This window comes from Centropristis striata, chromosome 20 (assembly GCF_030273125.1).
Source record: "Centropristis striata isolate RG_2023a ecotype Rhode Island chromosome 20, C.striata_1.0, whole genome shotgun sequence".
Lineage (NCBI taxonomy): Eukaryota > Metazoa > Chordata > Actinopteri > Perciformes > Serranidae > Centropristis > Centropristis striata.
This window is the reverse complement of record NC_081536.1, coordinates 558,100-585,614: the sequence shown is the minus strand read 5'-3', so window position 1 is coordinate 585,614 and position 27,515 is coordinate 558,100. Positions and strand designations below refer to the sequence as shown.

At 36.9% G+C, this 27,515-nt stretch overlaps 1 protein-coding gene across 2 annotated transcripts in view; it reads left to right on the top strand.

Annotated features, from left to right (window-relative positions):
• Positions 1 to 27,515, top strand: part of btaf1 (BTAF1 RNA polymerase II, B-TFIID transcription factor-associated) — a 51,105-nt gene that overhangs the window by 20,509 nt on the left and 3,081 nt on the right. The window contains exons 14-37 of one of the 2 annotated variants that reach the window (XM_059358879.1): positions 1,213 to 1,333; positions 1,516 to 1,620; positions 2,383 to 2,532; positions 4,106 to 4,248; positions 5,094 to 5,268; positions 6,749 to 6,952; positions 8,843 to 9,263; positions 10,898 to 11,082; positions 11,175 to 11,331; positions 11,474 to 11,583; positions 12,570 to 12,771; positions 13,968 to 14,116; positions 14,386 to 14,538; positions 15,866 to 15,987; positions 16,848 to 17,015; positions 17,189 to 17,266; positions 18,382 to 18,511; positions 18,610 to 18,751; positions 19,848 to 19,978; positions 20,848 to 20,970; positions 21,196 to 21,348; positions 22,756 to 22,967; positions 24,277 to 24,436; positions 26,047 to 26,217. In XM_059358879.1, coding sequence (XP_059214862.1) covers positions 1,213 to 1,333; positions 1,516 to 1,620; positions 2,383 to 2,532; positions 4,106 to 4,248; positions 5,094 to 5,268; positions 6,749 to 6,952; positions 8,843 to 9,263; positions 10,898 to 11,082; positions 11,175 to 11,331; positions 11,474 to 11,583; positions 12,570 to 12,771; positions 13,968 to 14,116; positions 14,386 to 14,538; positions 15,866 to 15,987; positions 16,848 to 17,015; positions 17,189 to 17,266; positions 18,382 to 18,511; positions 18,610 to 18,751; positions 19,848 to 19,978; positions 20,848 to 20,970; positions 21,196 to 21,348; positions 22,756 to 22,967; positions 24,277 to 24,436; positions 26,047 to 26,217 — 3,865 coding nt within the window. Of the gene's footprint in view, positions 1 to 1,212; positions 1,334 to 1,515; positions 1,621 to 2,382; positions 2,533 to 4,102; positions 4,249 to 5,093; positions 5,269 to 6,748; positions 6,953 to 8,842; positions 9,264 to 10,897; positions 11,083 to 11,174; positions 11,332 to 11,473; positions 11,584 to 12,569; positions 12,772 to 13,967; positions 14,117 to 14,385; positions 14,539 to 15,865; positions 15,988 to 16,847; positions 17,016 to 17,188; positions 17,267 to 18,381; positions 18,512 to 18,609; positions 18,752 to 19,847; positions 19,979 to 20,847; positions 20,971 to 21,195; positions 21,349 to 22,755; positions 22,968 to 24,276; positions 24,437 to 26,046; positions 26,218 to 27,515 lie in introns of both variants that reach the window. The other variant, XM_059358878.1, reaches the window with a different exon arrangement.

Genomic DNA, 27,515 nt, shown 5'->3' with positions numbered 1-27,515 from the left:
GGCAAATTATCTCCTCTAAATTCTCTGTATTCTGTGCCAAGAGGCTGGCTGGCCTGTCCACCACCGAGCAAACTTTCTACAAACACACGATTAAAAATGTGCACTGACTCTTTAAGTTCAGGCGGAGGATAGGTGTATAACAAGGCCTTGTGTGTTCAGTTTTTTTCATGATCTTGCATGACCCTCACAATTCAGATTCATTTAATGTTGCACGGACTGATACCACAAGTTCAACTGAAGGGGTGCCAACCAGGTCTCTCTCCTGGTATTTAAGAGTATTTGTCAGTCAGGTTTTATATTAATTTTTACCCTTCTCTTAGAGAAAGTAAAACCCCACACAATTTAATACCCGCAACACAAACCACACAAAGGTATAAATACCTCTCAGGGTATTCCTTTTATAATACCCAGAACCTCAACAAACAATAAAAGCACAAAAGCAATCTTTGTTGAAGAAAAATGTATTCACCAACGCAAAGTCCAACAGTCCATCATATTATTCATTTATAGTTCATTTCTTTGTTTTTTTTCAGTTCAGGTATTCAATAATGGGGAACAAAAAGAGAGAGGGGGAAAAAAACCCTCTGTACCTCTGAAACCCTTTTTCTGGAGAAACACAAAACCACCGAAGAAGAAAAGAAAAACAATGCGGTACCTTAAATTAATGTCAGTCATGATTTTAATATGTCAACCAAGGGGAAAACTGCTCCGGGAGTTTTTAAGAATCTTATCCAGTGGACAAGATGCCAGCCACAGAGGAAATCCGCTCCGGGAAACTACCGGTATCCAGGGACACGGTAACGTAGGTTTCGGCCGTTAGTGGGAGAACGAGGCGCATGAAGATTAAGCTGTTCTACTGCCTCTATCCTATTAAGCTTGGGAGCTCCGACGTATTTAACCCGTAACCGGCATCCGCCATGACGGAGAGAGACGGGGATTTAAGAACTTCCGCCATTTACGCCAGGGCGAATCGGCGCCGCACACATCTCTAGTGGGTGGATATGAGGGCGTGGGCAGGCTGGCTGTCACAATGTGTTGTAATTTTAAAAAATGGAGGATCTAACGCATGAGGGAATTGAATCAAACTTTCTACAAACACAGTTGGATGTGCACTGACTCTTTAAGTTCAGGCGGAGTATAGGTGTATAACAAGACTTTGTGTTGAGTTTCTGTTCTTGTATGACCCTCTCTGGCTCCTTTCTGTCCCTGCAGCATGCAGCAGTCATTAACAGTCCTGGTCCCGAGGGTCTGGCCGTTCCTGAGACACACGATATCATCAGTGAGACGAGCAGCGCTGGAAACTCTGTTCACTCTGCTGTCTAAAGCAGACGAGGTACAGTTGACTTATAAAATCTCATATGTCTCTTTTAAATGCTGTTAATGTTCTGTGTAAAGCACTTTGAGGTGTCCTGTTGTTGAAAGCTGCTATATAAATGGGCCTTGCGTTGCCTTGAAGCTCTTAGTTCAGGTTGAATGCTGCGTGTCGTGCTTTAACAGTGTTTTGTGTTCCTTCAGAGCTGTGCGATGTGGATCAACCCCATCCTGCAGGATATGCTGCGGCACATCTTCCAGTCCTGCATCCTGGAGAGCAACGAGGAAATCCTGGAACTGATTCAAAAGGTTTGTTCATCACCCACACTTCATCTCCAGGGTGATGTGACTCAGCCGGGTGAAGTTTGACTTTAGAAATCAACAAAAACAAGAAGGAACATTCGTCCACAAGTTACACGTTTCTTTCCTTCTGTATGGATTTCCTTTTTTTTCTTTAACTTGATTTTTTCCAAGTTTTCACACACATACCATACATTAAACTCTAAATTAAATGACTAAAACGTCATTACAATAGATAAGCCCGTTGCCAATTATGCAAAACAGACGTTAAAAATAATAACAGCAGCAAAGGAAAGGACCAGAACAGGGATATGAATAGATTAATGCAGGCTATCATAGTGTTGTTGCTACAATCATTTAACAAATAGTTTCAAATACAAGACAGGTTGTTTCCTCTTTGCATATAATTGTCCCACTTTCTCCAAGAAGTATCTCCTTTGTCCTTTTGAAGTCTTAAACTGAAGGTTTGGACTTTTGTTTTGGTGTTATAAAAAATCTAACACAATTTTTCCAAGAAAAATCCCTCCACTGTTGTGAGGCTGTGGTGGTAATATTAGTCCAATCTCAGAAGAGATAACAATTCCTAGTTCTGTTTCCCATTTTGTCTTTATATTATTCGTTGTGTGGCCATTTACCTGTATAGTCCACCAATAATTTTCTTAGATAATTTCTAGTTCTAGCCCCTGATAAACATCTGAGTAACACTGATACACTGCTTGGCTCTGTGGATTTCCTTTTGACTTTCTCCTTATCTTGTTTTCTGCGGTGCAGGTGTGGATGGAGCTGCTGTCTCAGGCCCCTCAGCAGTACGTGGTGGCAGCCAGCTGTCCCTGGATGGGAGCCTGGCTCTGCCTCATGATGCAGGCCTCCCACATCCCCATAGACCTCAACATGCTGCTGGAGGTCAAGGCCCGCTGCAAGGTGGGACGCTTCATTACTGGATAAATTATTAGTTCTGTTCTCTGCTCATCTTCTGCATTTATTGATGATTTTAGATGGTGGAAAAGGTTTTCAGGTCCCTTATTTCTAGTAAAAATACTAATACAACACAGTGAAATTACTCCACTACAGTAAAAGTCCTGCATTCAAAACTTACTGACGTAAAAGTACAAAAGTATCAGCATCAAAATGTACTTAAAGTATCAAAAGTAAAAGTAATTGTTATGCAGAATGGACCCACTCAGATTGTTTTATATATTCTAAATATATTATTGGATTATTATTATTGATTATTATTAGCTCAATTTTTCCAAATATGTAAATAACTGTACTAAAACGATGAGGCTTAAAATGTTTTTCTGTTAAAAATGATCTCAACAAGTTCATGCAAATAATGTTTCTGCCTTAAAGGCGTCTCGTACCTTGCTGCGGTTGCTAGGCGACAGAATATCAGACAGCGTGAAGGTAACGGAGAGAAATCCTCCAGCGCTGGCCGGTTCTGTCTGAGGGAGGAAATAAAAATATACCAGAAACTGCATTCAAGCCAACAAGTAACTGAATAATCTGAACTCAAAAGAAAAATAATAGGAACAGCTCTCATTTGCATATAGCAAACTGATTACAACAAAGTGCTTGTTACTTAATCTGTTAACATGAAATATGTGGAGTTAACCGGAGGGAGTCTACGCCAATTCTTCCTGTTTATTTCCGCCTGTTTTTGTGTGTTAAATGCATGTATTTCTTCAACCCTTTGATGCAGAATAAAGTAATATACACTATTTTTCTTCAGGACTAACAGTGCTACCAGAATATATTTATGGCTTCTGTCATATGTCACATGAATGTGCAAAAAGTTATATAACCCTGAAGACAAAGGAAGAAATAAAGCAGAAATTTAATTTTACAGAAATATAGTAAAACCACACACAAAAACATAAATGCAATGGTCTTTTATCAGCTGAATGTTATATTTTTAGATCTTGGGGATCCGGGGGAAAACAAATAAACACTGAACAAAATGACATAAGGGTCAATGTCGTGATCTAACCTAGTGTCAATTGGTGTAAACAGTTATTTTTTTCCCATTAACGTCTGATTATATACAGGGAAATAAATGTGAACTAAAATTAGAAAAAATACAATCCATATATAACAAATTTTTACAAAATTTGTCAAAACTTTTGAAAAAAATGGCTATATTTAGAATATGTTCTGCTCTACACTAAAGGTGTAAAATGTAGAAATACAAAAAAAAAAATTTTTTTTAATTAAGTAATTACATGCATAAGTCCACTTAAATACAATGTAGGTAGATTAATATTGATCATTTTTTGTGGTTACACCATTTGACATCTTGCCAACCCTTATTAGTCACTGAACCATATATATATATATATATATATATATATATATATATATATATATATATATATATATATAGAGTAAAACTAATTGTTACTACTTTTGCTGTAACAAATCAACTTTCGTCAGCGATTTGTTAGACTCACGACATTTTTGTTCATCTAATAAATGATAATTTGTGTTGCTGCAGCAGGATAAGGCCGGTGCGAAGGCTCGCCTCGGGACCAACCAGGTGAAGGAAACGGTTCAGGAGTACATCGCTGGCGCTGAGACGGTGACGGACGACTCGGTGACCAGAGACTACGTGGTGGTTCGTTCTCGCCTCCTGGCTGCCAGGTTAGTTTATATTCTTGCATTGGAAAGAAAACATTTCCAGCCCCGACCTCCAGGAGACTTGGGCCCCGTTCACACGAGGACGCTCGCGGGTAAAAACGACAAAATATTTTATGTGAAGTGCCTTTCGTTTAGACGGTGACGGCGTTTTGGGGCTTAAAAACGCAAAAATCTGAAACCAGCCTCCAAAGTGTAAAAGTGTAATCCTCTCCTCCGTAGCGTGTCGTCTACACTGACAAGACACAAAACTCTGATCTGATCTGCTCACGTCACGTATGTGTTTACGTCACATACATGCTCCAGGACAGGAAATAAAGAAACGTGGGATTATTTCCATGGTGGGACCTTCAAGCTGCTCTGGCAGCTCTAATAAACTTACAGGAGTCTTTCCACCAAATGTCCAGGATATGTACAGATAGTATTAGTGAACAGAGAAGGATCTGGAATTACCTCCATCACATTCTGGATGCAGCGATTGGTGGGAGGAGCCAGACGGCTGTGAACGAGACCTGGGAGATCTAGTGATGGAGGAGAACTTTGTGGAAGGAGTAGCTGATGAAAATATGTGGCGTGAAAACTTCTGCATGCCCAAAGATGCTCTTATGGCTTTAAGTGATGCCGCCTGGCTGCACACAATCACATTCACACACTTTAGATCACCGTATCAGCAGATTTCCTCCTGAAAACGCTCGTCTAAACCAGGAATAAAAAGTGAAGACGAGACGCCACTTTAGCGTCTTCTGTTTAAACCGTCCTCGTGCAAACGTAGCCTAAATCTAAATAAATAAATATAGAAACCTGAGTTTCCAGCTGAGTTTTCTACCAGTGTGATTGTTTGTGTGTCTCAGGTTGCTGGGGGCTCTGTGTCGGAGTATCTGTGACCCTCAGCTCAACGCTGCGTCTCAGGAGATCCGCCCAGCCGAGTCTCTGGGTCAGCTGCTGCTCTTCCACCTCAACTCCAAGTCCGCCCTGCAGCGCATCGCCGTGGCGCTGGTGCTCTGTGAGTGGGCCGCGCTGCAGAAGGTGAGAGAGCTCAGACGAAGAGTTGTTTATCACGCCGACACTTTTTTTGTAGCTCGAGCACAACAGAAAAGGGCATTTTGAGGTTGAATACATGTTTTGTTTTTATTTTGTTGTTTTTTTTTCCCCAAAATATTTTTTCAGAGTAACAAATAACATACATACACAAATAATAATAATGATGATAATAATAAAAGGTAAATAAATAAAAATTTGACACAAACTATGACATGTCAAAACAAAGTAAACACAATATAATGTCAGAGTTGAATGTCCACTTGAGTGAATCAGAATTTAATTTATATTTAATCCCACATTTTTCCCAGACATGAAAATATCCAAATCATGTGTCATTAGTACTCCTTTAAAATAATCAACCATTACTTTAAAACACTTTCATGGAAAAATAGGTAAAAAAGTGTGTTTTATGTTGGGTCACAATAGTGACGGTGGGATAAGATGTTGTTTCTACCATTTAGTTATTTGTTTTTTTAGTTAATTTGAGTTACCAGACTAGCTGAATTTCCCCTTGGGGATAAATAAAGTAATTTATTTTTTTTAATTTGATTTATAGATCGCTAGAATAAAAGCGTGTGTAACATCTAGAGCTGCAACAATTATTCGATTAATCGATTATGAAATTAATCGTCGACGATTTTGATAATTGAATAATTGCTTTGAGCAGTTTTTTAAAGACAATAAGTCCAAATTCTGTGATTTGATTGCAGTTGGTGTAACCAGTCATTTTTTTCCCATAAAAATCTGATTATATTCAGGAAAATAAAAATAAAAAAATAAATAAATGTAAACTAAAATGAGAAAAAATATATACCACATATATAACACATTTTTACATAATTTGTCAAAACTTTTGAAAAAAAAAGGCTGTATTTAGAATATGTTCTGCTCAATATTGACAAAATGTGTAAATGTAGAAATACTAAGAAAAATTAATTTATTTTTTTAAAATTAAGTAATTACATGTACAAGTCCTGAAGACTAAGTCTCATTCTTCAGTTACCAGACTAACTGAATTTCCCCTCGGGGATAAATAAAGTAATTTAATTCTTTTAAATTTGATTAATAGATCGCAAGAATAAGGGCGTGTGTAACATCAAGAGCTGCAACAATTATTCAATTAATCGAACAATAATCGATTATTAAATTAATCGTCAACGATTTTAATAATTTAATGATTGCTTTGAGCAGTTTTTTAAAGACAATAAGTCCAAATTCTCTGATTTCAGCTTCTTCAATGTGAATATTTCTGGTTTCTTTGTTCCTTTATGGCAATAAACTGAATATCTCTTTAGTTTGTGGACAAAACAAGAGATTTGAGGACAAAATCTTGTGGTTTGAAGTTTAAATGGTAAATGTTGTGAACCTGCCCTGAGCCTCCACCGTAGGAACATTTCCACCAATGTTGTCCAAAGTGTTAGAAATGAATCCACGTGTTAACTTCTCCCAACGTCTTGTCTCTCAGGACTGTCAGGTGGTGTCGTCCATGGTGCAGCCTCGTCTGCTGGCCATCCTGTCGGAGCAGCTGTACTACGATGAGATCGCCATCCCGTTCACCCGCATGCAGAACGAGTGCAAGCAGCTGATCGCTCTGCTGGCTGAAGCTAACATCGACCTGCAGGAACGCCTCAACTGCAGCGTTTTCACCATCGACCAGGCCAACGAGCTGGTGGGTGCAGCTGCATTATGCTCCCACTATTTGTTGGATAAAACAGAAACTTTTTTTACTTTTTTTTTTTTTTGTTCATATACATGCAATTACACGCAGCATGTGGTACAATTGCTTGAGTGGAATATTTGCAACGTTCGTTAATGGACTAAAAAAAAGGTCTATTTTTCCCAAATGTCTTTCCCCCACAGTCTTATGTAGCCTCAGGTTATAAGTAGTCTGTTCCATATAGTGTAACTGATTTACAATGTTTATAAAACTGTCCACTGATGGCGATCCTTCTGAAACCAACACTTTGTGATGGCCGCCATGAGGGAATATTTTCTGTAATTATTAGGGATGCACCGAATAGCATTTTAACATTCTTTTTATTGAACATTTTCAGAAATATAACAGTCCAGCACGGTACACATACAGATAGTATAAAATATGTAGCAAATCCAAAACCCGTCCACAGCAATTATCTCAAAAGTCCTTATTAGGTCTTTCATTTCTGGTTCCAAGATAGTCCAACACTTTACTGTAAAGAGATCCTTCTTATCTTTTTTTTTTTTTTAACAAGTTGTCTTTATTAGGAATCACATTTCAATAGCACATTACAGCAGTCATCACCATTAAGATAACTGTGATGATAATTGTGATCCATATTTCAGATTTTTATCTAGTTTTAAACAGAAACAAACAGAATTTGGGGGTGTCTCATCTACAGCAAGTAATAAAATGGATTAGAAATTTAAAATATAATGAAAGTTACATAATAAGCAAAAGAAGGGCGTTTAGGAGCAATGTACAATCTCCATGATAATCTCCTAGATGGGCTGTCTGACTTAAGCCATTTCCTTGTTACCATATTATACCATGTATATATACATACTGGAGTATGTATAAAACATAGCGATTAATTGAATGTTGACAGGTTTCTTCCATTCCTACGTAAAATAATAAGTTATGGCCACAAAACTGATGGTTGAAATTTCAAGGTATTTGGCTCTGATGAGGATTTTTGAGAAGAATTTTCTCATGTTGGCTTCATCTGATCAAACTATTCAGAGCAAATATCTTCCAGTAAAGATCTGTTGCCCATCAATCAGAGCACCTTTTAATCATCAACCTTTTTTTTTCATCTCTTTTCATCAGCTGTAATCTGTTTTCAGTCTTTATTTCCTCAGCTGACAGCTTCTGTAATGGTTCGGTGCCCAGCTGAGCCTCAGATTCAGAAGGTCAACACTCTGTAACACAGTAGTTCTCAACCTTTTTGAGTCGCGACCCCCAATTTAACATCCATGTTGTCCGCGACCCCCACTCACTGAACACAATCTCACACGCACAGTTCAGATCACCCAAAAAACACAAAATGACCAAAAAAGGAAACAAAATGATCAAAAAAGACACAAAATGACCAAAAAAAAAGACACAAAATGACCAAAAAAAGACACAAAATGACCAAAAAAAGACACAAAATGACCAAAAAAGACAAAATGACCAAAAAAAGACACAAATTGACCACAAAATGATCAAAAAAGACACAAAATTATGAAAAACCCACAAAAAAAGACACAAAATGACTAAAAAAAACCCCACAAAATGACTAAAAAAACCCACAAAATGACCAAAAAAAGGAAACAAAATGATTTAAAAAAAAAAAGACACAAATTGACTAAAAAACTCCACAAAATGACTAAAAAAACCCACAAAATGACCAAAAAGACTAAAACACATGAACACTTTAACACAGTGGAGACAGAGCTGACTTCCTAAATGATTTGGCGACCCCCAGAAATCATCTTGCGACCCCAATTGGGGTCCCGACCCCAAGGTTGAGAACAGCTGATGTAACAGATCTCTCCCGTGTCACTCACTCCCGTTGTGTCTCCTCCTCCCGTTGCCTAGGTAACCACCATCTTCTCTGAGTGCTCGGCGGGCCAGAACATGAAGTCCAGCCAGTGGCAGGCGCTGGACAGCAAGCGGCAGCAGGCCGTCGCCACGGTGACGGAGACCAACGCCGAGTGGCAGCAGCTGCACCTGCGCGTCCACATGGTGACCGCCTGCGCAGTCATCAACCTGCAGGCGCTGCCGGAGAAGCTCAACCCGCTGGTCCGCCCGCTGATGGAGACCGTCAAGAGGGAGGAGAACACGCTGATTCAGGGCTACGCCGCTTCCTTCATCGCTAAGCTGCTGCAGCAGTGTGCCGGGCGCTCGCCGTGCCCCAACCCCAAAATCATCAAGAACCTCTGCGCCTCCGCCTGCGTCGACTCCGCCGTCACGCCGTCCTCCGCCTGCCCCGTGCCGCCCGCACACGAACACGCCAAAGGTAGGAATAGGAGACGTTTGGGAATATATATACAGTACAGGCTAAAAGTTTGGACACACCTTCTCATTCAATGTGTTTTCTTTATTTTCATGACTATTTACATTGTAGATTCTCACTGAAGGCATCAAAACTATGAATGAACACATGTGGAATTATGTACTTAACAAAAAAAGTGTGAAATAACTGAAAACATGTCTTGTATTTTAGATTCCTCAAAGTAACCACCCTTTGCTTACTAGAATATAAGACATGTTTTCAGTTATTTCACACTTTTTTTGTTAAGTACATAATTCCACATGTGTTCATTAACCCATTGAAGCCTGGAAAGCGTTTACGTAGTTTTGTAGTATTTGTATAAGCTCTCAAATACTTTTTGAATTTCATTTCTATCTGCTACAGAGGCTGAAAAATCTATTATTTAGTAGAAGAGTTCACACTTTTTTTCCCAGAATTTTTCCAGAATTTCCAGAAAAGAGGCTTATTTTAAAATCGTCCAGCGGTTTTTCAGGCCTCAGTGGGTTAATAGTTTTGATGAATTTACAATGTCAATAGTCATGAAAAAAATTTTTTTAAGGTTTAATCCAATCCACTTTATTTATATAGCACAATTTTAGCAAACACAAGGTTTCCAAAGTGCTGCACAAACAATAAATACATAACACAATACAAAGAGATTGCATTTTACTGTTCTATTATTTACTACATAAGATAAAATAAATTAAAAATGGGATAAAAATAAATAAAATAAATTGTAAAATGTACTGCCCGCACAAAACGAAATATGCATGTATACAAATAAAAACAAAACATAAAATCATAAAATCATCACTCTAATGTTTCACACATTTCACAAACATACATATAGACAAACATTGGGAAGATGAGGTCAGGAGAGGACAGAAACATAGAAACAATATATGCACATACCTATTTGTTCATATACATGCAATTACACACAACATGTGGTACAATTGCTTGAGTGGAATATTTGCAACGTTCGTTAATGGGCTAAAAAAAAAATTTGTCTAGACATTTTCCATGATGATTTTGGTCATTATCAAGAAAAACATGGAAAATGTCTAGATATCAGCTCTTAAATTAAACTCTTATTAGCTATTTTTGATGTTATCATTATATTTGTCCAAACAAATGTACCTTTAGTTGTACCAGGCATTAAAATGAACAAGAAATTGAAGGAAACAAGGTGGTCTAATAATTTTACCAATGACTGTTTTTCCCAAAACAAGTCCTTAAAAAATCTTAACTTTACATTTATTTATATAACAAAATGTAATTTCAATGTTTTATATTTAAAGTAATTAATGCCATGATACTTTAACGTTTTCATGAGAATAACCCAAGCATTTAACCCATTAAGGCCTAAAATGCCTGAAAAAATATGCCTGGAAAACCTCTGGGCGCCGATGTCAACGCTGACTAAATAATCGATTTATCTATCGAGCAGATAGAAATGAAATTCTAAAAAAGTATTTGAGAGCTTATAGCTGTTATATCTGAGCTATAGTTGTCTTCCGCCATGATTTCAGTTCTGGAAAAGTCCCATGATGCATTGCGACACTCCCACATGTATTCTGATGCATTTCATTCTCTTCTTTCCTCCTCCTTGCTATCAGGAAGTGTCTTGGAGAAAGATTGCATCCAACACATGGTGAACAAAACCCGAGGCATCATCACTCTGTACCGCCACCAAAGGGCAGCGTTCGCCATCACCAGTAAGAGGGGCCCGGCCCCCAAAGCCCCAAAGACCCCCAGCACCGAGCTTCCTCCAGGCAGCACCATCAGCACCGACAACGACGAGGTACAGAGATCCACTAGAGGATATTTTCCTCACATTTAGCTCGTAGGAATGACTCGTTGTCCTTACTTTTTCGAACATATATTCCTCTTTAGAGCAAGAAGCCGTTTCTCATCCAGAGAAGAGGAGCAGAGTTCTCCCTGACAACCGTTGCTAGGCACTTCGGAGCAGACTTCACCAAGTCTTTGCCGTATTTATGGGACAACACAGTGGGACCTCTGAGGACCGTGGTGACGGAAAATCAGTGCATTGGTATGTTGAATGATGAATCTGATGTCGTTTTTTTTTTTTTTTTTTTTATTCTAGTTTTGGTTATGTTGTTAGTTCTGGTGAAGTGTAATAACCTTGGTATGTAGCCCGGACCCTGAGTGACTTTGTGTCTGCTGTGTTTCAGATAGGCAGGTCCAGCTGGAGAGAGGGGACGCTGCAGCTCAGGATCTGGTCAACTCCCTTCAGGTGCTGGAAGTCATGGCTGGAGCCATGGCTGCTGAACTCAAACCCCTGGTGAGAACGCTGAAGCTGCTCTGCTCTAATAATGTTTATCTATGCTGTTTACTGAAGGAAAGACTTGGAGGGGATTTTTAAGGTTTTTAGACCACTTGTATCCAAGTGACTTATGGGTCTGGGTGATTCAAATTCAAACAACTTTATTAATCCCACAAGGGGCAATTCATTTTGAGCAGCAGGTTGTCGTGGTTCATACGGCCCACATGGCCACCAACAAATAGTCAATGCATAAATAGTCGACACAACACACATCAGACAACATGGAGCTTAGAATGGACACATTGGAAAATAAATAAATAAATAGATAAAAATAAAATAAAAACCCTATGAAGAATTTAAAAGTCTTAGTGCAAGGGGGACGAATGATTTCAGTCTAAGCTATGTCTGTGAAGATTATAAGGACATACTTTATTAAACTATATATATTTCACTTTTATATGAATTAACAATATAGCCATAATGAGGCACAATTCATTGTTTTGTGTTAAAATAATATTTTCTATATTTTTAAACATGTTTGATTCACAAATTCATTACCGTAATGCATCCAGATAAAAATGTCATGGTTTCCCCCACACTTATATGATAAATATTTAATAAACTATTTAATAAACTTAAAAAAGAACTGAATGAATTTTGCTCACAGTGTCTAAAAATGTTAGAAATAACCTTTAAAATGAGTCCACTAGATTATAATTTCATATTAAACAGTGACTTTAGATGGTATATGTTATAAAAGGTCAAAGACAATATGTATTCAATGCTCTTAGTCAAATTGATCCACAAACATTTTTTCTGAGAAACAAATATAACAGGAGTGTAAGCTGCTGCCCGTAGTCATAAAACCAGCTACTGTAATGTACAAACTCTCAATAAATGCTTGGTTTCGCCACTGTTAATTAAGTTAATTAAAGCATCTTAAACCAGCTTCTATAATACAAGCAAATAACTGAATTGCGTCTCCTTTTCTGTCTTCTCTCTAGTTACTGGAGCACATCCCCCACCTGTTCACCTGCCTGCAGCACCCGTACACGGCGGTGCGCCACATGGCAGCGCGCTGCGTGGGCGTGCTCAGTAAGATCGCCATGCTGGAGACCATGAACAGCTTCCTGGAGCGCGTCCTGCCCTGGCTGGCTGCTATCGACGACTGCACCAAGCAGGAGGGAGCCATCGAGGCTCTGGCCTGTATCCTTCAGGACACAATTAATTCTCTCATTTGTTCATAGAGATGCAATAATGCTGTTTTCAGGGTTGGTACGGCTGCTTGAAATCCTTGAAAATGCTTGAATTTAAATGTTGTGTTTTCAAGGTTTAGAAAGTGCTTCAAGGATTTTGGATAAAGTGCTTGTAAATGCTTGAAATTCTTACTGTATTTCTCTTCAATCTGACAACATCCGTTTAGAGCAGGGGTCTCAAACTTATTACCTGGGGGCGCTGGAGGCAGTATCAAAATGACCAAAAAAAGAGACAAAATTACAAAAAAAAAGACACAAAATGACAGAAGAAAACTAAATTATATTAAAAAGACAAAGAATTACTAAAAAAGGACACAAAATGACTGAAAAAACACTAAATTACTTTAAAAAAAGACACAAAATGACGCAAAAATACACAATTACTAAAAAAGACCCAAAATTATTAGAAAAATACACAATTACCAAAAAACACACAAAATTACTAGAAATGACAGAAAAAAACTAAATTACATAAAAAAGACACAAAATTACTAAAAAAAAAAGACAAAATGACAGAAGAAAACTAAATTATATTAAAAAGACACAAAATTACAAAAAAAGACACAAAATGACCAAAAAAAGACCCAAAATGACTGAAAAAACACTAAATTACTTTTTTTTAAAAGACACACAATGATGCAAAAGTACACAATTACTAAAAAAGACACAAAATTATTAGAAAAATAGACAATTACCAAAAAAAGACACAATTACTAAAAAAAAACACACAAAATTACAACACGGCCTTTCTTTTTGTTAACGTCGTCATAGAAACAAGTGAAACAAAGCTCCAGCTGGAGCAATAAAGGGACCTGATCTATAGACTATAGATAATCACATGTTAATGTAATAAATAATGAGAATCTATCTGAAATGAAGAGCGTTCCTCCTAACAGTGTAACACCATCTCTGTTGGTTTGGTTCAGTGAAATCTCCCCTTTTAGTCTGTAAGAACTCATCTAAAACATGCAGTTTACAACAGGTGAAGATACTGGAAAAGACTGAACATTTACCTGGAAAGTCTTTAAAATAATGATCAAATTTGACCACTGCTGAAGTGTACCAACCCTGCATTTTAGAGTAGTTAGAGCTAGTAATAGTTGATGTTACCTCTGCCTGGTAACGGTCCTTGACTAGCGTCTGCAGGTGTGATGGAGCAGCTGGATGTGGACATCGTGCCGTACATCGTGCTGCTGGTGGTGCCGGTGCTCGGCCGTATGAGCGACCCCAGCGACAGCATCCGCTTCATGGCCACGCAGTGCTTCGCTACGCTCATCCGCCTGCTGCCGCTCGAGGTACGACCACCAACACACAATAGAAAACTCAAGCTTTTTTTAGAATGTTTAAGAACCTCTGTGTAGGTCTGGGCCATATAGCAAATTTTATATCGTCCAAAACCAAATTAAATGTAATATATTCTCACAGCTGATCACTGTAATCGACCTGAAATTTATCACGATCATATAATCGCCCAGGCCGACTTCTGTTATTATCTTATTATTATTATTATTATTATTATTGTTATCCAGTGTTCTGCTTCTCAAACTTCCCCTGTTGCCCCCAGGCGGGTATCCCCGACCCTCCAGCGATGTCGGCTGACCTGATCCGCCAGAAGGCCCGAGAACGCCACTTCCTGGAGCAGCTGCTAGACGGCAGGAAACTGGAGAACTACAAGATCCCCGTGCCCATTAAGGCCGAGCTCCGAAAGTACCAGCAGGTGTGTTTTTTTCTCCACTGCAGCAGATAAATGATGCCTGAACTGTGTTTTTCCACAGTTAAACAACTCCCAGAACACTGAGTGTTTTACTGCCTGAGCTGCTCTTCACCTTCAGTCTGATCATTGTTCTCCAGATTTAAGGGAGGAGGTTTCTGCTTTAGATGCTGCAGGCTGGCAATTTAAAACAACAGCCACTGACAAGAAATGGTTTTCTTTGACAGGATGAATTTAAAGCGGTCGGGTGGAGATGGTTTGTGTGCAGGTTCCTTCTAGAAATGGTGTTTTCTGGCTGAGAGCAGCCATCCGTCTCTTTAATGGAGCAGAAACCAGTTTAATGCTGCAACCGTTGTTTCTACAGTTGGTCAACACGTTGCTGCCATGTCCCCAAACATTCAGCCTTCAGTTCCTGAGTGGAAAATGTAGTTTTTTGTGTGTTAATTTTAACCCATTTAGTCCTAAAACGCCTGCAAAAACTGCCTGTAAAACCTCTGATTGGTGATTTTAAAATCAGCCCCTAAAACCTGAAGTTCTTCTGTAAATCCAACAGAAGTGTTAACTCTTCTACTAAATAATAGATTTTTCAGCCTCTGTAGCAGATAGAAATGAAATTCATAAAGTATCTGAGAGCTTATAGCTGTTATATCTGAGCTCCTCCGCTATAGTCGACTTCACCATGATTTATAAGTTCTGGAAAAGTCCCATGATGCATTGGGGCACTCCCACATGGATTCTCTTTTTGTGTCTTTTTTGTATCTTTTTGTGGTAATTTTGTGTCTTTTTTTGGTCATTTTGTTTGTTTTTTTTAGTCGTTTTGTGTCTTTTTGTGGTCATTTTGTGTCTTTGGTCTTTTTTTTGTGTCGTTTTGTGTCTTTTTTTGGTCATTTTGTGTCTTTTTTTAGTCGCTTTGTGTCTTTGTGGTCATTTTGTGTCTTTTTTGGTCTTTTTTTTAATTTGTTTTGTGTCTTTTTGTGGTCTTTTTGTTTCTTTTTTGGTCTTTTTTTTTTAGTCGTTTTGTGTCTTTTTGTGTCTTTTTTTTTGGTCATTTTTTGTCTTTTTTTTGGTGATGATTTCAAAGTTCTGGAAAAGTCCCATGATGCATTGCGACACTCCCACATGTATTCTGATGCATTTCATTGGCTAAGAGACCCAAAATAGGTGGGGGAAAAAACTGCAAATACTACAAAACGACGTATCCGCTTTCAGCTTTAATGGTAGAATAACTCAACAGCGGCCCAACAGGTTTTAATGGTAGAAATGGGATAATGCTTTCCCGCCTTAAATGGGTCAAAGGGCAGATTTGAGTGTTTTTGTCTCTGTCGTCCTGCAGGACGGAGTGAACTGGCTCTCCTTCCTCAACAAATACAAGCTGCACGGGATCCTGTGTGACGACATGGGCCTCGGCAAGACGCTGCAGTCCATCTGCATCCTGGCAGGAGATCACTACCTCAGGTACCACACAGCACATCACTCTTATTATTATTATTATTATTATTATTATTATTATTATTGTTCACATTCAACTTCACAGCACACACAGACTCTCCTCATCTGTCACTCCACGCAATATATTCAAATTCTATTCAAAATTACTCCGTTTAGAGGGGACAATAAAAAACTTCACTAGTAAATAGGGTTGTCACGATACTAAAATTTTCAACTCGATACCGATACTCAGGAAAATATTTGATACTCGATACCATTTTAATACCACCAGGATAAAAACAAAGACCCCAAAATGTAACAGAAATATTTTTATTAACAGGAAAAATGCAACATGTAAAAATGAACAGAACCACAGGTTAAATATTTATAATAAAAACAGTTGTGCAAAAAGAAACTGCAACTATGATAACAAGCTTCAGGTCTGAGGTAGTGCAGAAAATAAATAAACACAATAAACAATCGACAGGGAACAGACTTTGACATAACACCAGTAAGACACCCGGCTTATAAAAGAGGCCGGCTTTTATTTTACTAAAAGTTGTTTTTTCTTTTTTTTTGCCAGTACGGATGTGAAATGGGTCTTAAATTGCATACATTATAGTCTTAAATTTGACTTGCGGAAACCTGCAGAGACCCTGGAATGTGAAAAGTTGTTGTATAATTTTCTGTTATTAATGACCACAATGACAAAGCAGGTTTAACATCAACACTTCCACTTCTGATCCAGTTGTTTGATATCATTCTGATCCACTCATTCTCTGATTCATTCTCTGATGTTTGAATGGTTCTGAAGCGTGACTCAGCCTTCTGTCTGTCTGTCTGTCTGTCTGTCTGTCTGTCTGTCTGTCTGATGTCTCTCTCTCCAGGACTCAGGAATACTCCAGGACGAAGGCGGCCGACAGCAGCCCGCTGCCCTCTCTGGTGGTGTGTCCTCCCACTCTGACGGGCCACTGGGTGGATGAAGTGAACAAGTTCTGCAGCAAAGAGTTCCTCCACCCGCTGCACTACACCGGGCCGCCCACCGAACGCATGAGGTAACAAGCTCAGTCAGACCTTATCAGCACTGCTGTCAGCATGCTGGGATGATTTATGTCCTCTTCCTAAAGCTGAATAAGTTACAGCAGAATAAAGTTTATCAAGAGAACAAAGTATTATCATTCTGGCTCGGCATACAGGAAGTTACATCGAGAAACGTTTTCTGTTTCAGGTTGCAGCATCAAGTGAAAAAACACAATCTGATAGTCGCCTCCTACGATGTCGTACGGAACGACATCGACTTTTTTAGGTGAGTTTCCTTCCAACTCTAATATCTAATAGCTTTCTGTTTTAGTGGTACGACAGAGTATTAGGGCCACATTTAGACTTTTTTTATTTTTTTTTATTTCAAGATTAAATTGAATTAATTACAAGAATAAAGTCAAATATTTAATTAATTCTGAGAATAAGTCGTAAATATGGAATTATGAGAATTAAGTGGAAAATGTTTAATTAATTATGAGAATAAAGTCAAATATTTGATTTTTAATTGCAACAATAAAGTCAAATATTTATTTACGAGAATAAAGTTGAAAATATTTAATTACGAGAAAAAAGTTGAAAATATTTAATTACGAGAATGACGTTGAAAATATTTATTTACGAGAATAAAGTTGAAAATATTTATTTACGAGAATAAAGTCGAAAATATTTACGAGAATAAAGTTGAAAATATTCATTTACGAGAATAAAGTTGAAAATATTCATTTACGAGAATAAAGTTGAAAATATTCATTTACGAGAATAAAGTTGAAAATATTTATTTACGAGAATAAAGTTGAAAATATTTATTTACGAGAATAAAGTTGAAAATATTTATTTACGAGAACAAAGTTGATAATATTTAATTACGAGAATAAAGTTGAAAACATTAAATTAATTACGAGAATAAAGTCGAAATTTTTTTTTACAAGAATAAAGTCGAAAATATTTAATTAAGAGAATAAAGTCGTAAATATTTAATTACGAGAATAAAGTCGAAAATATTTAATTACAAGAATAAAGTCAAATATTAAATTAATTACAACAATAAAGTTGAAAGTATTTAATAAATTAGAAGCGGAGAGTTGTTAAAATGAGCCGTTTGTAGAAATGTACTTTAAGATGGTTTCACAAACAAGGGGATACTAAATAAATCTTTTGGCACATCAGCATCACATTATCGTAAGTAAGGACTTTAAAAAGAATATGCAAGAAGTTGCATCTTTTCCGCAGAAGGAATATAAAAATGCTGTTTTGTGTGATGAACAGCCTCAGATGGGACCGATCCCGTTATCCACCGCCGTAATTACATTATTTTTTCTTAATGTGGCACTAATACGCTGTCATACTAACGTGAACTTAATTTTCTCTTTTATTTTTTAGAAATATCAAATTTAATTACTGTATCCTCGACGAGGGTCACGTCATCAAGAACGGGAAAACCAAACTTTCCAAAGCCATCAAGCAGTTGGCTGCCAACTTCCGGGTCATCCTGTCGGGAACGCCGATCCAGGTGAGTCATCGCTCGCCGCCTGCTGGGAAACTCTTCTTATTTCCTCGTGTTTAGTCGTCGGAGCCTCATGAATGTTTTTTCCTCTCCGCCTGTCCCAGAACAACGTCCTGGAGCTCTGGTCGCTGTTTGACTTCCTGATGCCGGGCTTCCTGGGAACAGAACGCCAGTTTGCAGCTCGCTACGGTAAACCCATCCTGGCCAGCCGGGACGCCAAGAGCTCCTCACGGGAACAGGAGGCAGGTACGTAAATATCACAGGATTCATTCTTTAAATAAATCTTATTTCCATTAAAACAAGGACATACACACGTTTGGACAAAACTACATCACTTTGGCAGTCAATTTTCAATACTCTAAATCAGGGGTCTCAAACTCAAATTACCTGGGGGCCGCTGGAGGCAGGATCAAAATGACCAAAAAAAGACACAAAATGATCAAAAAAGACACAAAATGATCAAAAAAAGACACAAAATGACCAACAAAGACACAAAATTACTAAAAAAAGACACAAAATTACTAAAAAAAGACACAAAATTACTAAAAAAAGACACAAAATGACCCCCAAAGACACAAAATATTTATTTAATTTAATTTAATTTAATTTATTTTATCTGATAGGGACAATGCAGTTAGCATAGATACATATTTCCGAGAATAAAGTTGAAAATATTTATTTCCGAGAATAAAGTTGAAAATATTTATTTATGAGAATAAAGTTGAAAATATTTATTTATGAGAATAAAGTTGAAAATATTTATTTCTGAGAATAAAGTTGAAAATATTTATTTCCGAGAATAAAGTTGAAAATATTTATTTCCGAGAATAAAATCGAAAATATTTATTTCCGAGAATAAAGTTGAAAATATTTATTTACGAGAATAAAATCTAAAATATTTATTTATGAGAATAAAGTTGAAAATATTTATTTACGAGAATAAAATCAAAAATATTTAATTTACTGTGAGAATAAAGTCAAATATTTAATTACCATAAAGTCTTAAAAATGTAATTAATGACGAGAATAATGTTGTAAATATTTAATTGATTACGAGAATAAAGTTGAAAATATTTTATTACAAGAATAAAGTGAGATATTTAATTAATTAAGAGAATAAAGTGAAATGTGAAAGATAGCTGTACCTACCATTTTATTAGGTTTATCTTACCTTGAGAGTAAGTTCATGTCAGAAAGGCACAAGTCATTAGTTGGTTAGCTGTTGATACAGTTAATGTGGAGATGAATGAGGGTCATTTTTGACCATGTTGAACATCAAAGGGTTAATAAAGAATAATAATCTGAGAATGTGTCCAGTGGTTAACAGGTTGTTTCCTCTCAGGTGTGCTGGCGATGGAGGCTCTACACCGACAGGTGCTGCCCTTCCTCCTGAGGAGGATGAAGGAGGACGTCCTCCAGGACCTTCCTCCAAAAATAATCCAGGACTATTACTGCAACCTGAGTCCTCTACAGGTACGATGTCCCCCTAAACCTTCTAATAAACCTTCTAATAAACACACACACAGACCAGCAGCTGTTCTGATCCTACCATTGAGCATCATTAGGGACATTTTTTAGTCAGTTTCACGCTGTAAATGAGCATAAACAGGCAAAGGGTGGGAAGTTTTTGGGGGATTTTTGGAAGATCAACCTCAGCTTCCATAATAATGAAGGTTCATACGGCTGCTTGAAATCCTTGAAAATTCTTACATTTTAATTTTGTATTTTCAAGGTTTAGAAAATGTTGCGATTTTCAAGGAAAATTTAGTTACAACGAAGTTACAAATTTCAATGGAAAAAGACATATAAACTGAATAGTCTATAGCCTATAATCTGAAATGAAGAGCGCTCCACCTGGGTCTCTCCTGTGTCTTCTTGTTTCTGAGATGTTTCTTGTTGCTCTGCCCTGTATCTTCTGACTGAAGGGAGTTTTTCTAATCCATATTGGATGTGAGGGCTCCTGAAGTATTTGTGGGTCTTTCCTCCTATTTTGGCTCGTGTTTAGTTCCACCAGCTGCCGGTTGATGATTTTTGTGAGCTTCCTTTAGCTCCTAGCCTCTAGATTCCCTCATATTTTAGTTGTTAAAAGTGTCATACCATTGCTAGTTTGGATGGTTAAGTGAAATTACCCCTTTTAGTATCAAATCTCATCTAAAACATGACATTTACAACTGTTGGAAGGTCCTGGAAAAGCTTGAAAATGGACCTTGAAAAGTGCTTGAATTTGACCACTGAAAAAGTGTACGAACCCTGAATGTGACTGGTTTCCACGGGAACTCACACAAATGTTGATGTAGCCCTTATTTTGTGGAACAGCTTGTTAAACTTTCTCCCCCCTGCAGGTTCAGTTATATGAAGACTTTGCTAAGTCTCGAGCCAAGGCCAGCGTGGAGGACAGCATCTCCAACAGCTCCACGGAGGAGGAGGAGAAGCCCAAACTGAAGGCCACAGGACACGTCTTCCAGGTCAAATATTCATCTCCTGCTGTCTGAATGCCTTCGAGTGTATCACGTCATGTGTTAGAGTGCATGCAGTAGATTTGAATGCATTTAGGTTTATTTTCACAGAGCAGATGTGTCGTGGTTTGCGGTTAAAGCATGGATTGTTTCTGCTTTCTGTTTGCCTTTTATCTCCTGCAGCTGCATGATGACCGTGCAGTAATATTTACTGTGATTGCTTTATTCTTGCAGGCGCTGCAGTATCTGAGGAAGCTGTGCAACCATCCCAGTCTGGTGTTAACGTCGCAGCATCCAGAGTACAAACGCATCACGGAGCAGCTCGCCAGCCAGAACTCCAGCCTGAGGGACCTGCAGCACGCGCCCAAGCTCTCCGCTCTCAAACAGGTAATCAAGACTGTTAGATTATAGTTGATTAAAAATCTAGAATGGAAAAAACATTTTTATTAACTGAAATAAAAACGAGTTTTTAAAAAAAACGATAACTAACTGAAACTGTATTGTGTGGTTACAAAACTAACTAAAACTGACTAAAATTATAGTGAAAATGTCCTTAGTTTTGTCAACTTTTATCATACATAATCCAGTGTTTCTATTAGAAAGAGGATTCTGTTAGTGAACATGCAGGAACACATGGTGAATATGTTTACTGAGACTGGGACGTCTACACTCCAACCAGAATTCAAAACACCTGGGACTGTAAGAGTTAATAACTTTATTGGGGCTGAGATGGATAAAGGAAAGGAAAAGAAATTTCCAAAATTATATTTCCAAAGGAAATAAAGCCAAAATGTATTATGACCTCTTTGAATCTTGCACCCAACAATTGGCCCAATACAAAAAACGAATAAAAACTAAACTAAAACTAAGCAGAAACAAAACTAAAACTAGCAAACTCACTCTAAAAACCAACTAACCCTAACTAGGGTTGTCACGATACTAAAATGTTCAACTGGATACCGATACTCTGGAAAATATTCAATAGTCGATACCATTTTCGATACCACCAGGACAAAAACAAAGACCCCAAAATTTAACAGAAATATTTTTATTAACAAGAAAAATGCAACATGTTAAAATGAACAGAACCACAGGTTAAATATTTATAATAAAAACAGTTGTGCAAAAAGAAACTGCAACTATGATAACAAGCTTCAGGTCTGAGGTAGTGCAGAAAATAAATAAATACAATAAACAATAACAATTAGAACAATATTTCCGGCTGTGTGTGTTGCTGTTTGGTTGCAGGTCGACTTTTCTCTGCTTCATTCTGGGACTTCAAGAGAGAAAATAACACTTTTCAGTCACCAACATTAATGTAAACTTATTAACTCTTAATGCTTATGTATACTGACACTGTGTATACTACAGGGGGTATCGATACTTTTGAAAATGAGTATCCGGATACAAAGTTTTAGTATCGATACTTTTGAAAATGAGTATCCGGATACAAAGTTTTAGTATCGATACTTTTGAAAATGAGTATCCGGATACAAAGTTTTAGTATCGATACTTTTGAAAATGAGTATCCGGATACAAAGTTTTAGTATCGATACTTTTTTGAGTATCGATACTTTTGACAACCCTAAAACTAACTGAATTTGAAAACATAAATTCACAACGAAATGAACACTAATAGAAAATAAAATCTAAACCTATTCTAACCTTGGTCAGCTCTGCTTGTGTGGCCCACAGTTTGAAACATATCACATAATCCGCACTAATATTGGTTTTGCCCATGATATCTCTGTTTTTCTGCCTCTCAGCGTCTCTGTTGTGTTTTCTGTTCTCCAGCTGCTGCTGGACTGTGGTCTGGGGGCCGGTGGGGGGTCCGAGGGGGGCCCTGAGGCGGTGGTGGCCCAGCACCGTGTGCTGATCTTCTGCCAGCTGAAGAGCATGCTGGACATCGTGGAGCACGACCTGCTGAAGCCCAAACTGCCCTCCGTCACCTACCTGAGGCTGGACGGCAGCGTGCCGGCCGGCCTGCGCCACTCCATCGTCTCCAGGTCAGCACACCGCTTTATTTTTATTTTATTTTCAGTTTATAACACTTTGACATTGATCGTCATTCAACTTCCATATTTTCAAATAGCTGCATTTACATAGACAGAAAAATAAAAACAAACGAAACATAACACTTGGAACAGGTATTATATGCTCCTCCTGTTAAAGAAAATGGTAATCTATATACAGTTGAGTATCGTTTGTAATTGGTGTGAATTAGAACACATATATAGAAAAGCAATATGAATCTGACAAGATTGGAATCTGCATCGTCCACAAAGACGAGTTATCCACTTCTTCATCCGTTAAATCTAAGTCTTTAATGTAGTTGATGAAAGGCTCCATATGTCCGCAAATACATGCTGTTTAGCCTTTAATATGTAAGTTATTCTCTCTAAAGGAAGGCTTGCTAACATCTGTCTTATCCATTATACCGTTTATATTATTAGATTTTTTTTTTTTTTCGACAAAGGAAAGTAGATGTTTTTTACATTTTTACATGTTTCTACTGACGCGTCTCAGCAAGACTGAAGTTGTCAGTAGAAACATGTAAGGTAAAAAACATCTCCTACTTTCCTTTGTCGAAAAAAAAAAGGAACCTAATAATAATATTCAGAGTAGACAAAATGAACTTGCTAGAAGTTAGGGCTGGGCAATATGGCCCTAAAGGAATATCACTATATTGCAGGATATTTTTACGATAACGATATTCTTGAAGATATTAGGAAATACTTAAAAAAATATAGAAAATATGATTTGTTTTTTTTAGTCTGTATAAATAAAAAAAAATCTAAAATGTAGTTTGAAGTGCAAATCTCAACAGTTGCCAAATACAAAAAAAAAATCACTCTTGACTCTTGAGTATGAGCAAATAATAAAAATAACCATTTAGGGGTTCCGGGGCATATTTTAATGAAATATTGTAAAGGAGAATAAAGGTTCTTGTATGTTTTATTTAAGGCATCTTATTTTGACAGTCTTCTTGTAAATTCTGTGGTGGATTCTCTTAACACACTGTGCTCTTATTTTGAAAGCTGCATGTGTTTAGCGACAGGGAGTAAGTAGCTTTTTGTGATTAAAACAACTTTAACCACGACATCAAGTAGGAACGTTGCCAATATCATGATATGCATTTTTTTTTAAAACCAAAAACAAAAAATATATACGGATATTATTGTGAATGATACGATATGGCACACCCCTAATATAGGAGTATACGGTTTATACTCTGGTTCAGACTCCAGCCTGCTGCCTGTTTGTTGCCTCTAAAGCTGATCCTCCCTCACTTCCTTCCTCCTTCCTGACCGGCAGGTTTAACAACGACCCGTCCATCGACGTGCTGCTGCTGACCACCCATGTTGGGGGACTGGGTCTGAACCTGACGGGGGCCGACACCGTGGTGTTTGTGGAGCACGACTGGAACCCCATGAGGGACCTGCAGGCCATGGACCGCGCCCACAGGATAGGACAGGTACGCACAGCACGCTGCATGTACAGGAGCATCTAAACTAGAATATCAGAATATCAAGGTGAGGCCTTCGAGACAAAGTGTAGAGATCTAACCAGTGGTGGAAGAAGCCTTCAGATCCTTTACTGCAGTAAAAGTACTAATACCACACTGTGAAATTACTCCAATACAAGTAAAAATCATGCATTCAAAACTTACTTCGGTAAAAGTACAAAAGTATCGGCATCAAAATGTACTTAAAGCAATCAATCAAAAGTAAAGTAAGTGTACTAAAGTAAAGTAAGTAAAGTTTATCAGTAATTCAAATCAAACAGTGGAAATAACACAATATATAGATCCATTACACACATAATGAAACAATTCATGTCTTAATTTATTTCATTTCATCTCATTATCATTTTTTTTTTACCAGGAAGTCCTATTGAGATTCACAATTTTTTTTCAAGACCTTCGAGACCTGGCCAAAATAGCAGCCAAAACTCAACAAAAGTGTCAAAAATGAACATTTACAATAAAACAAGTGCAGTATAACACAATAACAAGTGCAATATAATACAATATTAAAACATAATGAGCCTTATTAAGAAAAACAAGCATGTGTCTCTATCACCACAGTCTTGATGCTAGCTTTAAATTCATTGATCGATATCAGACTTTCTACTTTAAGCTTTTTCTGTAGATAATGATTATGGCTTACATTTAGTGAAGACCTAAAATTCAGTGTCTCAAAATGTGAATATTGCAAAAGACCAATTTTTAAAAAGTATGTTTAATATGGAAATGTTGTCCTCTAAAAGTATGTCATCTATATGACTCAATACTTGGTTGGGGCTGTTTGACTTGAACTACTGGAAATGGACTTTTCCATCATGACTAGGGTTGTCACCATACTAAAATGTTCAACTCGATACCGATACTCAGGAAAATATTCAATACTCGATACCATTTTCGATACCACAAGGATAAAAACAAAGACCCAAAAATTTAACATATTTGTTTAACAAGAAAAATGCAACATGTAAAAATGAACAGAACCACAGGTTAAATATTTATAATAAACAGTTGTGCAAAAAGAAACTGCAACTATGATAACAAGCTTCAGGTCTGAGGTAGTGCAGAAAATAAATAAATACAATAAACAATAACAATTAGAACAATATTTTGAGGTTGTATGCTGTGCACAATATTAGGCCAGCTTGATAAAAAACAATAACTTAACTTAAGTGTTCATTCCTTGGCTAGGTATCGATACTTTTGAAAATGAGTATTGTATCCGGATACGTTTTAGTATCGATACTTTTTTGAGTATCGATACTATGGACAACCCTAGTATTGAGATGCATATACCATATCAAGGAGCTGAGCTGTGAATAAATAAATAACGGCTTTGATTGCATTAAGACGACGGTGAATCCAGGATGTGACCTGTTCATCCGTTTCCTTGTTGCATTATTAAATATGGCCCTTTGAAGAGCTTTGGACTGAGTCACTGCTGCTCTCGTCTGAAACCAGCGATGCAAAATGAGCCCAATGATCTGAAACCAGCAGAGAACACACCGTCCTCTCCACAGCCAATGCATCGTGTCAACATTGTGTTTTTTCATGCGGTGCAGAAACGAGTTGTGAACGTGTACCGGCTGATCACCCGAGGCACGCTGGAGGAGAAGATCATGGGGCTGCAGAAGTTCAAGATGAGCATCGCCAACACGGTCATCAGCCAAGACAACGCCAGCCTGCAGAGCATGGGCACCGACCAGCTGCTCAACCTCTTCTCTCTGGACAAGGTGAGGAACACACATCTAACAGAGCCTTCAGGTGGCTTACTGCAGGAAAAGTACTAATACACACTGTGAAATTACTCCACTACAAGTTAAAGTCCTGCATTCAAACCTTACTGAAGTAAAAGTACAAATGTATCAGCATCAATTGTACTTAAAGTAGTAAAAGTACTCGTTATGCAGAAAGAACACACTCAGATTGTTTTATATATTCTAAGTATATTATTAGATTATTTGTATTGATGCATATATATATATCATTTTTTATATATATCATTTTTATATATATATATATATCATTTTTATATATATATATCATTTTTTATATATATATATCATTTTTATATATATATATATATATATATATATCATTTTTTATATATATATATATATATATATCATTTTTTATATATATCATTTACATTTTTAGATATATATATATATGATGATATAAAAATGGGCCATATAAAATTATATATATATATATATATATATATATATATATAATTTTTTAATTTAATATACTTTTATGTGGTTTAATTCATAAACATGCATATTCACTTTAAATTTATCATGTTTTTTAAGTTAAATCTCGACCTGAAAAGTAACTGAAGCTGGCAGCTAAATGTAGTGGAGTAAAAAGTTCAATATTTGCCTCTAGAATATAGTAAAGTACAAGTATAAAGTTACAAATATCGAAATACTCAAGTAAAGTACAAGTGCCACAAAATTGTACTTATGTACAGTATTTGAGTAAGTAAAAGTACTTATACAGAATTGTTATATATATTCCAAATGTATTATTAGATCATTTGTATTGATGCATTTATGTAAGCAGGGTTTTAATTTAGTAAAGATATGGCTCATTTAACTACTTTAATACAGCTGTATCTCAATAAATTAGAATATCATCATAGAAAAGTTTATTTATGTCATAATTAAATTCAAGAAGTGGAAATAACACATTAGATCCATAACACACAGAATGAAACATTTCATGTCTTAATTTATTTAATTTCTTCTAATTATAATTAATATGGCTTACATTTAATGAAGTGTGAAAATGTGAATATTAAAAAAGACCAATTTTAAAAAGAATTATAGTTGGGGCTATTTGACTTGAACTACTGTTATGAGGTTTAATTAAGTATAATTAAAGTTAATTAAAGTCTAATCACTGTAAGATGATCATGTTTTTATGTTAAATCTCCACCTGAAAAGTAACTAAAGCTTGAAAAAAAGGTACAAAAAGTACAATATTTACCTCAAAATGTCGTGTAGTAAAGTATAAAGCTGCATCCAAT